This window comes from Apus apus, chromosome 7 (genome assembly GCF_020740795.1).
Source record: "Apus apus isolate bApuApu2 chromosome 7, bApuApu2.pri.cur, whole genome shotgun sequence".
NCBI classification, from domain to species: Eukaryota; Metazoa; Chordata; class Aves; order Apodiformes; family Apodidae; genus Apus; species Apus apus.
In genome coordinates, this window is record NC_067288.1 from 30,635,814 (window position 1) to 30,647,060 (window position 11,247).

The 11,247-nt window shown below is 42.6% G+C and overlaps 1 protein-coding gene across 2 annotated transcripts; it reads right to left on the reverse strand.

Moving 5' to 3' along the window:
- Nucleotides 1-1,171: 1,171 nt before the first annotated feature.
- DEPDC1 (DEP domain containing 1) lies at nt 1,172-10,787 on the reverse strand. Of its 2 annotated transcripts, XM_051625502.1 has the most exons (12): nt 10,743-10,787; nt 9,872-10,137; nt 9,194-9,344; nt 7,906-8,024; nt 7,344-7,474; nt 7,086-7,133; nt 6,548-6,688; nt 5,190-6,065; nt 4,413-4,585; nt 3,315-3,491; nt 2,865-3,050; nt 1,172-1,453 (listed from the first exon to the last, which is right to left on the reverse strand). In XM_051625502.1, exons 1-12 carry the CDS (start codon nt 10,785-10,787, stop codon nt 1,313-1,315), a joined length of 2,454 nt encoding a protein of 817 aa, XP_051481462.1. In that variant the 3' UTR covers nt 1,172-1,312. The 2 variants fall into 2 exon arrangements, with proteins under 2 accessions (XP_051481462.1, XP_051481463.1); XM_051625503.1 differs by lacking the exon at nt 5,190-6,065.
- Nucleotides 10,788-11,247: the final 460 nt, after the last annotated feature.

Below are 11,247 nucleotides of genomic sequence, written 5' to 3' on the forward strand. Positions count from 1 at the left end.
TTTGTGACCCTGAGTTGCAGATACAGCTAATAAAGCTCAATGCAACTAACACAAAGGAGATACAAAATCATGGGATGGTTTGGGGTGGAAAAGACCTAGAAGATCATCCAGTCCCACCCCCTACATGGGCAGGGACACCTCCCACCAGCCCAGGCTGCTCCAAGCCCCATCCAACCTGCCCTTCAACACTGCCAGGGATGGGGCAGCCACAGCATCTCTGGGAAACCTGTTCTAGTGTCTCACCACCCTCACAGCAAAGACTTTCTTCCTAATGTCTCACCTAAATCTCCCCCCCTTCCAGGTTTAAACCCTTCCCCCTTGCCCTTACTCATAAGGAATAGCTTTAGCACAATATTGAAATACAAGAAAAATATTGGATATTAACAAGAGAAATGGTATTTTAACATGGTGGCTTCATTTCCTCCAAAGACCTTCAGCTGCCTTAATTTAGTTAGTTCAGCTGCATTGCTCACCAACTGATCACCTTCTAATTGCCCACAGATGTAACAACCCCCTCACCAGCTTCCCCTAACCCCCAGTCACCTTCTGCTCTCCTCAGGCTGAGGTGATGAGGTGAGAAGAGTCATGCTCAGAGCAAGACGCAGATCCACTTAGTGCTCCTACTCACAGGACATGTTCTACAAGACCTTACTGAACAACTTGAAATTATTCCAGTCCACATTGGTCCTGTTTCCACATCACAAGCAGAAACAGACTTTTAATATAAATAAATACACAAAAACTTAAGTGAATTTTACAGATGAGATGAACAGACATTTTATGGAGTCAGATAATCTATTTATGGTAAATTTCTGGCTCCCTTGGAAACAACAGAACCAACTTTTAAATCAGTTACAAACTCAAAGAATGTTTTGTTCTGAAAACAGAAAGAAGGCACTTAGTTGCAACATACAAACACTTAAAAACCTACACAAACTATAATAAACAGCACAAATTGCTGATCAGGCATTTCAAAACAAGTTACAACAATGTGCATACCATTAGTTTCCCATATAAAAACCATATATAAATTTTTGGTTACTAGTAATTTCAGGCTTATTTTTACATTAGCTTTACTGAGCACAATATATTGTAATACTTTGTAAACAGGTAAATATTATTTCTCTCTTAGCAGTTACTCAAAAGTTACCTGCACCAAACAAAAGTTATTTTGGCACCTTTCAACATAGTGTCCATGTAAACATTTCTTCCTTCTACACATGCAGCCACCAACAAATTTCTGTAGCAAAGGCCCCTTTGGCAAATCATTCATCCATCCATCAAATAAATAAGCAGCTGAAGGGTGGCGAGATCAGTATCTCAGGCTGCGAAGTCTTGGCTTTCTTAAGCTCAGCATGGGTTGTTTGATGGTAGGTTTGTTCTCCAATAGCATTGCTTCATTTTCTGTGGTTGGAAATCTGTTCTGGTAGATCAGGGGGTACTCCTTCTGAAACTAGAACACACAAAAGCTAAAGATAAAACAAAATATCAGACGCCACCAAAATCTCTGGCTCTACAGGACTGGAGCACAAACCCCCTGCAGGGCTGGGTGGCAGCAGGTGCAGCAGCTGCTGTGACACTGCCTGAAGCTGCAGCTCTTTCTGCTTGGAGTTCCCAGCTGATAAACACCAGGTCAAGCAGACATTGTCAGGTACCTCATCAAATCAGAAAAGCTTCTCCTCTCCTGGTATTCTCTCTCACGAAAGCTTATTACCTAATCAAGGGAGTAATTTTTCAGTTCCTGCAGACATACAACTAAGCAGAAATATCTGGTTCACAGCGAGGGTTTTGACACTTGGCCTGTTTGCCACAGAAGGCCTCAGGAAGGAATGAAGACTGGCAAACACATCTTGGGGACTGATGCAACCTAGAGAAGACACCTCCATGTGTAATCTCTGGTGCTGACACAGGTTGGCCCTAACCCTGGAATTAGTGCTAGGGGCTTTCTCCAATCTGAAGTATCCAAACTGAAAAATTGCTCCAAAAATCTGTGATGTATCATAGCACTGGCTATCCTAGCACAACTGGCAAGACTAAAGATACAGCTCTGGGAATTTTAGATGTTGGTAACATGTGGCCCTTGCAGCACCAGCTGCTCCTGGACTTTGGTGGGAAATAAAAAATTTATGTACTTCAAGTTTTACTATGAGAGGATTTTAGTTCACTCCCTTCCTCCCCACTTCACCTGCTTGAAGTGCTGCTGTGTACCACTTCTTACTGCTTACTTCAAGTTTTGACTGCAATTAACTATTCTTTACATGCAGGAATTTTCAATGAACTTGAACAAAAGTGCAGCCTTCCCTTTTACAGGACCAGAAGGTTTTCACAACACATATGAAAGTCAGTGTTGCAGAGGCTGGGGGAGGAGCACCAAAGAAAAAGAAATGTGCTTGCTCTGAAAAGCTGCTTTTTCAAATTTGAGTCACAAGACTTGCTTAGGAGATTCCAGGACAAGTACAACACCATTCAATTGGTCAGAAATACTTGCCAGAGGTTTTCTGGAAAAGAAAAACAACACTCTCCAGTATTAAATCCTGCCAGAATTGCTGTATTTTAGCTTTAGAATTAGGCAATACGTTAGTAGGCCATAGAGGTGCCAGATCACCTTGAGCAATATACATGTTACAAAACAGAAAGCTAAATCCACAGCAAAGAACATTCCAGAGTTGTGAACAGGTAGAGCTTGAACCCTTGAAGCCAGAAAATTACTACTTTTATCCCCACAATTGACTTTAAGTGCATCCACAGCATTTTGAGGGTAAATTGTGCAGCCAGTGCAGCACAGGAAACCCTGCTGGAATTCTGTTTCACATTAGGTAATGCAGAGCAGTTTCAGGAGATTAAATATTTACCAAGATCCTCACCTGTTTCAACTTCTTCTTCTTGTCTTTCACAGACAAGTTTTTATCTTTGATAATGTTCTCCAAAAGCTCTGCCACAGCAGCTTGAGAGGTAGAAACCTTTTGCTCTTCAAACTCCTGAGGAGTTATTTGTTTGCAGTAGGAATAGGTTGGCAATATGGCACACATGTCTTCCTTTGGATATTTGCACTGAAACAAAGAAGTTGAAGGGGTCTGCATGTACTCAGATGGTTATGCACTATTTCAGCAAGAAGTTACCCAATAAACACCCAAGCACACTAACTCACAGGGACATCACAAGTTGCAGTACATTATAAGGTAGCTAATATCTACAATTCCACTAGAAGTTTAATACAAATTTGAATTAAAGATGTCGTGGGTTTATTTGCCACCTTCAGAAGTAATAAATACTCTGCAGCTAGCAAAGGAACTGAAACTTCTGATGCCACCAACCTCAGCCACCTTCATGTACTCTATGTGATCTTGCACTGCAACCTGCAGGTAGGTTGGGACTTTAAATATTTCTTGTTGATGGTCCATGAGAAATGAAACCAGTCGTGTAGAAAGCAGCTCATCAAGATCTACTTCTTCTGCACAGCACAGCACACAGCGAGAGAAGGTCTGGATCATCTGGAAGTGTTTAGCAGATCATTAGAACGTGCAGTTGAGAGATTTGCCTTCTTTCCCAGCTACACAGTGAGCTCTCCAATACCAGTTTTCATTGCAATCTCTCCTGCCTGCACCACTGGTCAAGAGGAGAAAAACTGATTATAACTTTATCCTCATTGGAAAGAAAGTAACTTCTGATAAGGCTAGACTTGTCCTTTTTGGGACTGAACAGTACTTTCAAGAAATACTTATTTCAGACATAATAAAAAGTTTTCCCCTGTAGGAAGGTGTACATCTTTCACTTGGCCATCTTGAGACAAGTGAGATGATACAAAATCCTGCAGTACCAACCCAAGCTCTAATGCACACCAAGATCCAGTTTTAAATAGCTTTAAAAACATTTTTACAGTTCTCTCATTCCCAGCATTGGTAGGCTTACTTTGAATGAGCATGTGCAGGTACTTGGTTGTTTCACCTCATCTTGCTTGACAAAAATCTGTAGTCATTCTAATGAAAGCTTAAATTTAGAACTTGAAACTAGTCTTTGAACTCACTAGGCAGAAAATTTACTTCTTTCAAACTGTTTTTGTCATAACTTCACATACACAAATATTTAGCCCAACAAAGGTTTTCAACAGACACTTTGCCAACACTTTTTAAGTGAAATGACAGTTGGGCAAGAAACCAGACTAAACAATAACTTGAGGAATTATTTCCCTTCTCCCAAAGCAAAGCAACAGCAACACTTGAAATACATTAGAATGAAGCAGCAAAGTCCTTGCTTCAGGCCGGATTTTTTGTAAATATTATGGAGATGAGAAATCTGCCCATTAATCACTATTCAACTGCAAAGAGACAAGTACCCAGTGCTGCTTGTGTGCTGAGCATCACTCCAGTCCTGTCCTCAAAACCATCCCTGTGCTGCCCTTGGGATCCTCTTACCAAAGAGCGTGTTCCCATCTCCTGGTGCAGTCGGGGCATGTCCACGTTTTCACTGATCCGGGAGATCATGCGCATCAGGAGCTGGATCTTCCTGCGATTGGGCGGTGGCAGCAGCAGGCAACAGATCTGCAGGGCTTCCACAGCAATCCTTTCTAAGTGAGGCTGAAGGAGATCTACAAGGTAATTGCAAAGATGGCTGTCATGAAGATTTGAAGCAGCTTTCAGGGTTTTTTTTTAATCTCAGTACAAGTAATTCCATTTATTTTCAACACAATCTGTCTCAGATGAGGTGTAACAGGGCAGATAACATCATGTGGCCTTTTGCTGTGGGGTCAGCTTCAACTTGCTTCATTATGATAAACTGCTGGTACAGGGAAGACCATAATACAATTAAGAAGTGACACAGAAATTATTCCCAGAAAATGTGTCTCAAAGAGCAATAAAAGACATCTCCTCCAACAGGCAGGTCTGCCCAGGCTCCCTGCCACACTCCTAGACAGCATCTAGGTCAGAATCACTTCTCACTTACCTGAAAAGTGAGTTACTGAATTGCTGACACTTTAGGTTTAAGACTCCCAGGATACTACACACTACTTGTTAGCAGAGGTATGAAAATGCTGCCTTTAGACAGTGCAATGTAGCAACCAGAATTTTTTTAAAACCCACAGATTGTGTTATGCATATCAAAAAAACCAAGCAGCAGTGCCAAGGATGAAGGAAGCAGAGATTAGTTAGACAAAACAAGCCAGTACAACATGCCCTGGAAAGCCATCTTACTTTGCGTGCCAGTCAACAGACAAGAGTGAGTGAGAGAGGATTCTGAGAGTTCTGTGGTACTTTTGCAGAGCCTCTGATTTATGGTGACATTGGAAACCTCAGTCCTGATGTCCATGGAAGTAGCCACACCAGAGGTATGTGGTTTTCCTTGCCCACAAAGTTGAGACCTTGGCTTCACTGTGATTTCAGCAACTGGGATGTTAATGCTACTGCAACTTTTGGAGTTCCTCTTGCCAAGTAAACTCAGAGACCTGTTTACTTGCTTCAGTCTGTGCTTTTCATTAACCAGCTCTTTATCCTGAAGAGCCGAGGCAGAAACCCTCTTGATACCACATGTTTGGTGTTGACTTGTGCTATCAAAACCAAGCTCCAATACAGAATTAGCTTCATACTCGTGCACTAGTGATAGTTTTCCATTTCTTGTGCCTGGGATGGTGTCCACATCACTTTGCCTGAGGGCAGCAGATTCTCCCTCATTACAGACATTTGAAGTAGAATCTCCAACTCTTTCCAAAGAGTAACATCTTGTCCTAAATGGTTGGGGTGGATCTTGTTTATCCTGAAAACTGGAAAGATTTTGACAACTTCCTCCTACCAGATTATCAGCACCACCTTGTTTACGTGCCAGTTTATATTGCTGCAGTTTCTTTGCACATTGCTTTTTAATAGCTAGCTCTTCTGAAGACAGCTTCCTGGAGGCTTCCAATTCTCTCTTTTTTTTGTCAGGCTCTTTACGAAGCAGACTTAGGAGAAGACACTCAGTTGACTTGAAAGAGTTCAAGTGAAGAATTTTTGAAGGTTGTGGGTCACGTTTCTCATCTTGGGCAGAATGTTTTCCACTGCATATATCTGGAATTGTGATGTAACCACACATAACTATCAGAAAATGAAATATAAGTTAAGATGCAAGTGGTACAAAAATGGACAAGTTCAGAAAGAATGTTGCTAACTGAACAGAAAAGACAACACATAGAAGACACTAAGTTATAGCTGACTCTGTTAGTAAAACCTAGGAAAAATTTAGTTCAGTCCAAAAACAACCTATGAAGATAACTGCTTACCAACATGCAAAAATAAAGAAAGCTAACACACTACAATAGTTAGGAAGAGACAGGAGCACATATTTTAAAATGATGGTTATTGCATACTCAGAATGTTAGCTCAGACAGCACTTAATGTAGGGTATTTTGAGACAGAACTGCGTTTCATTACTGTGATAAAGAAAGTAGCACTGATGATCTTCCTGAGATCCAAGCTGCCATACAGATTAGGGGATCAAGCTCTGCTTTCAAGCACATTTTTGCTCCAGTTGATGTAAGCTTATAGCTTGCACTGATCATTCCTAAATTCATACATACCTAAAATATTAACAAAAAGTTCATAGTACTCAAAAGTAAGCAATGGTTCAGGGAGACTGAGAAAGTAATCAGCAACTGTTCTGAACACATCCCGTTCAAACCCACTGTAAGTTGGTTGGCTCATGTCATTATTTCGAGGCCCTAAAAAAGAGGTTAAGAAAAAAATATTCACAGAAGTATTTAATCTCTCACTTCTCACTTTCACTTTATGTTGAAAAAAAATCAACATAAGTTTGCTCTTGTAGGAACGACTTTCACAAGTAAAGAATCACGTCAACAATATATTAAGTGTTTTGTTTAGTTCAGCACTGTACCCACTGGCAAGAAAAACCAGAATAAAATATTCTCCACAGCCACTGAGGAGCTGTGCTTTTGATTACCTGAGATGTAACATTTTTAACATGGGGTAACTCTTAGGTTACATTTCTGTTTGGATTGTGTGAATTTCCAAAACTTCACAACTGATTTTAACAGGCAAGTGTATTTTACTTTCAACTTAAAGAGTTTCCTGGAACTTGGAAGCAATTCAGTGACTTACAGTAGGCCAGGCATTTCATGGCTGACAACACCCAGTGAGGGAGGTCTTCTGAAATAAACAAACAGGCACATTATTTATACATAGCCCCAGAGACTCAATAACTAATACAAATAATGACACACATGTAATAGATAAATCTAAAAGATAAAATTTGAAACTAATTTAAAATATTGCTACAGTATTACTTTGTTATTTGTTTGTTGCAATCTCACCATACAGAATCTTGAAGCAAAACCAGAAAAAACCCCATAGTTTTACCTGATTTGTTCTGCAAAATAACCACCCCATGTTTGCTGACGTTAGTCATGTTGTATATGACATACTCAGGAACTATCTGTGTTGGCTGCAAAACTTCTTCCAAAGATGGGAGGCCTAAAATGGTCTGCAAACTGTGAAGAGGAAAAGAGCAGATGTTGTCTAAATGTTTGCTAGTAATGAGAGAACACAAGGTCTTTCCAAATCTATTCCAGTATTAGTTACTTGGCAAACTCCTTTGCTGTTTAATAAATTCTCACTTCCAGAAGGACAGTTGGAGGACACACTTTCTCCTGGGACAAAGACCAAAAACCAGCAGAAAAGAGCATCTCTAGTACTTAAAATATGGTTCAACACCAGCAGCAATACATGTCAAGGCATTTCTGAAATGCAATAATCCAATGTTCAGAGATGTTAGAAAGCATATGTAAACAAGTTAATAAAAAAAATACTCCACTTAAAACATTTTTTTAAATTTCAAGAAAACCTGCAAGTCAAAAGCTTGGTCAGGTCATCACACCCTCAAAGCATGTTCATAAGGTATTTTTTACCATGTATTACTTACTGTATTAGAATGATATTTCTCCAAGTTTCTTGCACGTATTCCTGGCTTATTTCCTTCCTATGTGGTTTGTCTTCCTTATTTTCCTTTATTATATCTGAGTTTGGTTTCTCTAAATTTTCCTGAAAATGAGTGGTTTGTACCATAAGATAAAGAGCCTCTTAAGATAATGCAAAATTAAGTAACAATTGTTCTCAAGAGTACAGGACATTCTAAAGAACAATAAGTTCCAAAACATGATCCAGGGAATAACCTTAACAGAAATTTAAGCACACCCAACTCAAAGGCAAAAAAGGACACAATGAAGAAAGACCGAATTAGCTTAGAAGGCAGGAATTTAAAAGACAGAAACACATCAAATTCAGATGTGTTAGTAGGCAAGAGTATTCTTGTTAAGGATCACACTCTAAAATCAGGAAGTATGCACACACACACACACACACACACGAGTCAAAAGAATAAAGGGCCTAACACTCACAGTCAATCTTTTAAAAAAGGTAAACAAAACAGTTACATAATTTGTGCCTTTTACTTCTCAGTGAAAAAAGGTACTAAATTTCAACAAGACATGTTGTCTAGGTAATTTCTACAACTCCTCCCTCTAGCCCTCCCAATGCTTTCAAATACTCTAAGAGGGATAATCCTGCACTAAAAGGGACAAAACAAGGCAAAAGGAAACATTCTCCCTTACTGATGACACCAGATGCTCAGTTGCTCACACACATTTATATACACAATTAAAGGTTTCTGTAATCCCAGGTTATATTTACACAAAATTAGCCCTATACTGCAGTGGATGGGAGGGTCAAATGACCTTTCTTTCTGCTCAGGTAACATGGATGCATTAATAACACTTCACCCACCCCCATTTCCCTTCCCAACAGACCTACTGCCCCCACAAAGTGTAGGAAACAGACTCTTCATGTGAAAGCATCAATTTCTTCTGCCAAATGCATAAGCTTTCATTTGCTGGCAGCATTTAAACATGTCATCTTACAAGTTTGTTTGAATGTTTAGGGACTATGTAATAAAGTCGCTTTCTGTATGTGTGAGAAACAGGAGATGTCACCAAGACACTTAAGTATAAAATACAGCTTCATCTTTCTGTTATACCTATTTAAATGTTCTGTTCCACTATCTAAAAGAACCAATTCATTTTTTCAGCCAGAAGGGAAGATGACAACAGATCCATGTCACTAAAAGATGATTGCTTCTAGGTGTGTTGTGGTGGGTTTTTTTTTTTTTTTAAGAATATGGAAACTACAACTACATAAGAAATGTAAGTTATTACCAGAGACTGCAGCAACTCATTTTTTTTGAAAGTTCTCTTGGATAAATGTGGCAGCTTAAAAGGTCTCTCTTTGTCTCTAGAGAAGTTTTCCAAGTTCTCTTTTGGTGGACATGAGCTTGGTAGAGGTTTAACTGGAGACGTTGAAGGAAATCTGTAATAATTAGGAGAGATTTTAAGTACATTTAGAATAGATTAAAATAAGTCTCTTAACCAAAACCACACCCAACCAGCGCAACTCGATAAGATTCTGAAAAGATTTGGGAAAGTAAGAAAAAGCTGAAATTTTCTCTTTAGAACACTGTTTAACACTATCTTTCTCTAAATCAGCTTTGGGCTGCTTTCCTTGATTCCAAGTCAAGTTGAAGATACTCAGATACTTACACAGCACTGGGAGAATTTGAGAAGCAAGGGCCATTATTATCTTTAATTTAAGAACTTAGGAAGGACTGCTTCCCACTTAGACAAGAGCAGTAAACACAGGACTGGTAGCACAGCATGGAGCTACTACAGTTAATTCTCCTTGGCTCCCCCCCCAGGCCCTTGAGTGGTGCCCACAAACCAGTGAAAAACCTGGCTAGACAGAAGCATGGCAGTGCATCCAGGACCTGGGGGCTGCACTGCAATTTAAATACAGTTCTCAGCCTGAAGAGCCCTGTTGCCTGTTCTCCATTTCAGTACCTGTACAGCACACCATTGTCTTCTAAGTCTTCGGACCCCCATCTCCCTTTGATATCTTCAATGACGTGGTTCTTGAGGAACTTTCTTAACAGCTGGACAGTTTGCTGCCTGGTGACTTCAGGCCCGAAGTTGCTGTCAGCCCGCAGCACCCGGTGCAGCCAGTCGGCAGCCTCGGCCGCGGTGAAGCAGCTGCCGTGCCGGCGGAGGAGCTGCCGGTGCTGCCGCAGGGGCATCCCAGCTCGGAAGTACCTGGTGACTTCATTCCACTGCAAGGGAGAGAACAGCGAGATCAAAGCCTGAGCTGGACCGGAGCCGGCACCAATTAAAACAGTATAAAATTAATAGCCGTATAAATGAAACCACAACATTAGCACTATCGATTATTGATAGTTATTGCTACCTACTACTACTCTGTCGATAGCTATTGCTGTTAATACTACTACTAAGCAAGGTAGGAACATTAAAGTTGAGATTAAAGAATACGCAGACATGTCATTGGGGTTTTTATCTCCGTCTTTGCCCTGGTTAGAGCCGGGATGAAGCCAATCTTCCTTTTACCGATATTTTTTCCCCCCCTTTCAGTAAGCTTCCTTTTAACTACCCTTCACCCTGGCGCAACCCAGGACAGCCCCCCATAAACCGACACAACCAGCCCCCTCAGCCCAGCCTGCCCGAGGGAAGGCGGCTTGAAGCTCTCCTCCTCCTCCTCCTCCGCACAGACCGGGGGACACGCCGCAACGACGAGCAGGCCCCCCCCTCACCGGCCTGCCGCCCCGGTGCTGCCCGTCCCGCAGCCTCCTCCCGCAGCCCCCGGTGCTCCCCGTCCCGCAGCCTCCTCCCGCAGCCCCCGGTGCTGCCCCCCGGCGCTCACCAGCGCGGTGGCGCGGTAGGGCCCCGGGGCGGCCCGCCCGGCCATGGCCGCCCTCCCCCCTCCCGCAGCCCAACGGCCGCCCGCGGTTTGAACGCGCCGCGCGACCCGCCGGCGGCAGCCGATTGGACGAGGGGCCGGCGCGCGCCGCACGCCGTGACGTGCCGTGCCGCGGGGGCGGGCGGGCTGCTGAGGCGGGCGGGCTGCTGAGGCGGCGGCTGCGGCGCGTCACAGGTCGGTGCCGGGTGTTGGCAACTTGCGTTCCGCGGCCCAAACCTGGCTGGCGTGTTGGTTCTTTTCCCCCCCGAAGACAGCGCTCTCCGGAGGCAGGTGCGGCTCCCGCCGGGCGTGAGGCGAGCGCAGCGCACACGCCGCCGCCCGAACGCGGACACGGGGCGTTCGCACAAGACACGTAACGTTCTTTCAAGACACTTAATGTTCTTTCAGCTCCCCTGTGGATTTCACGCGGGTGTTACGCGCACTGCAGAGCCCTCACAAAACCAAACAT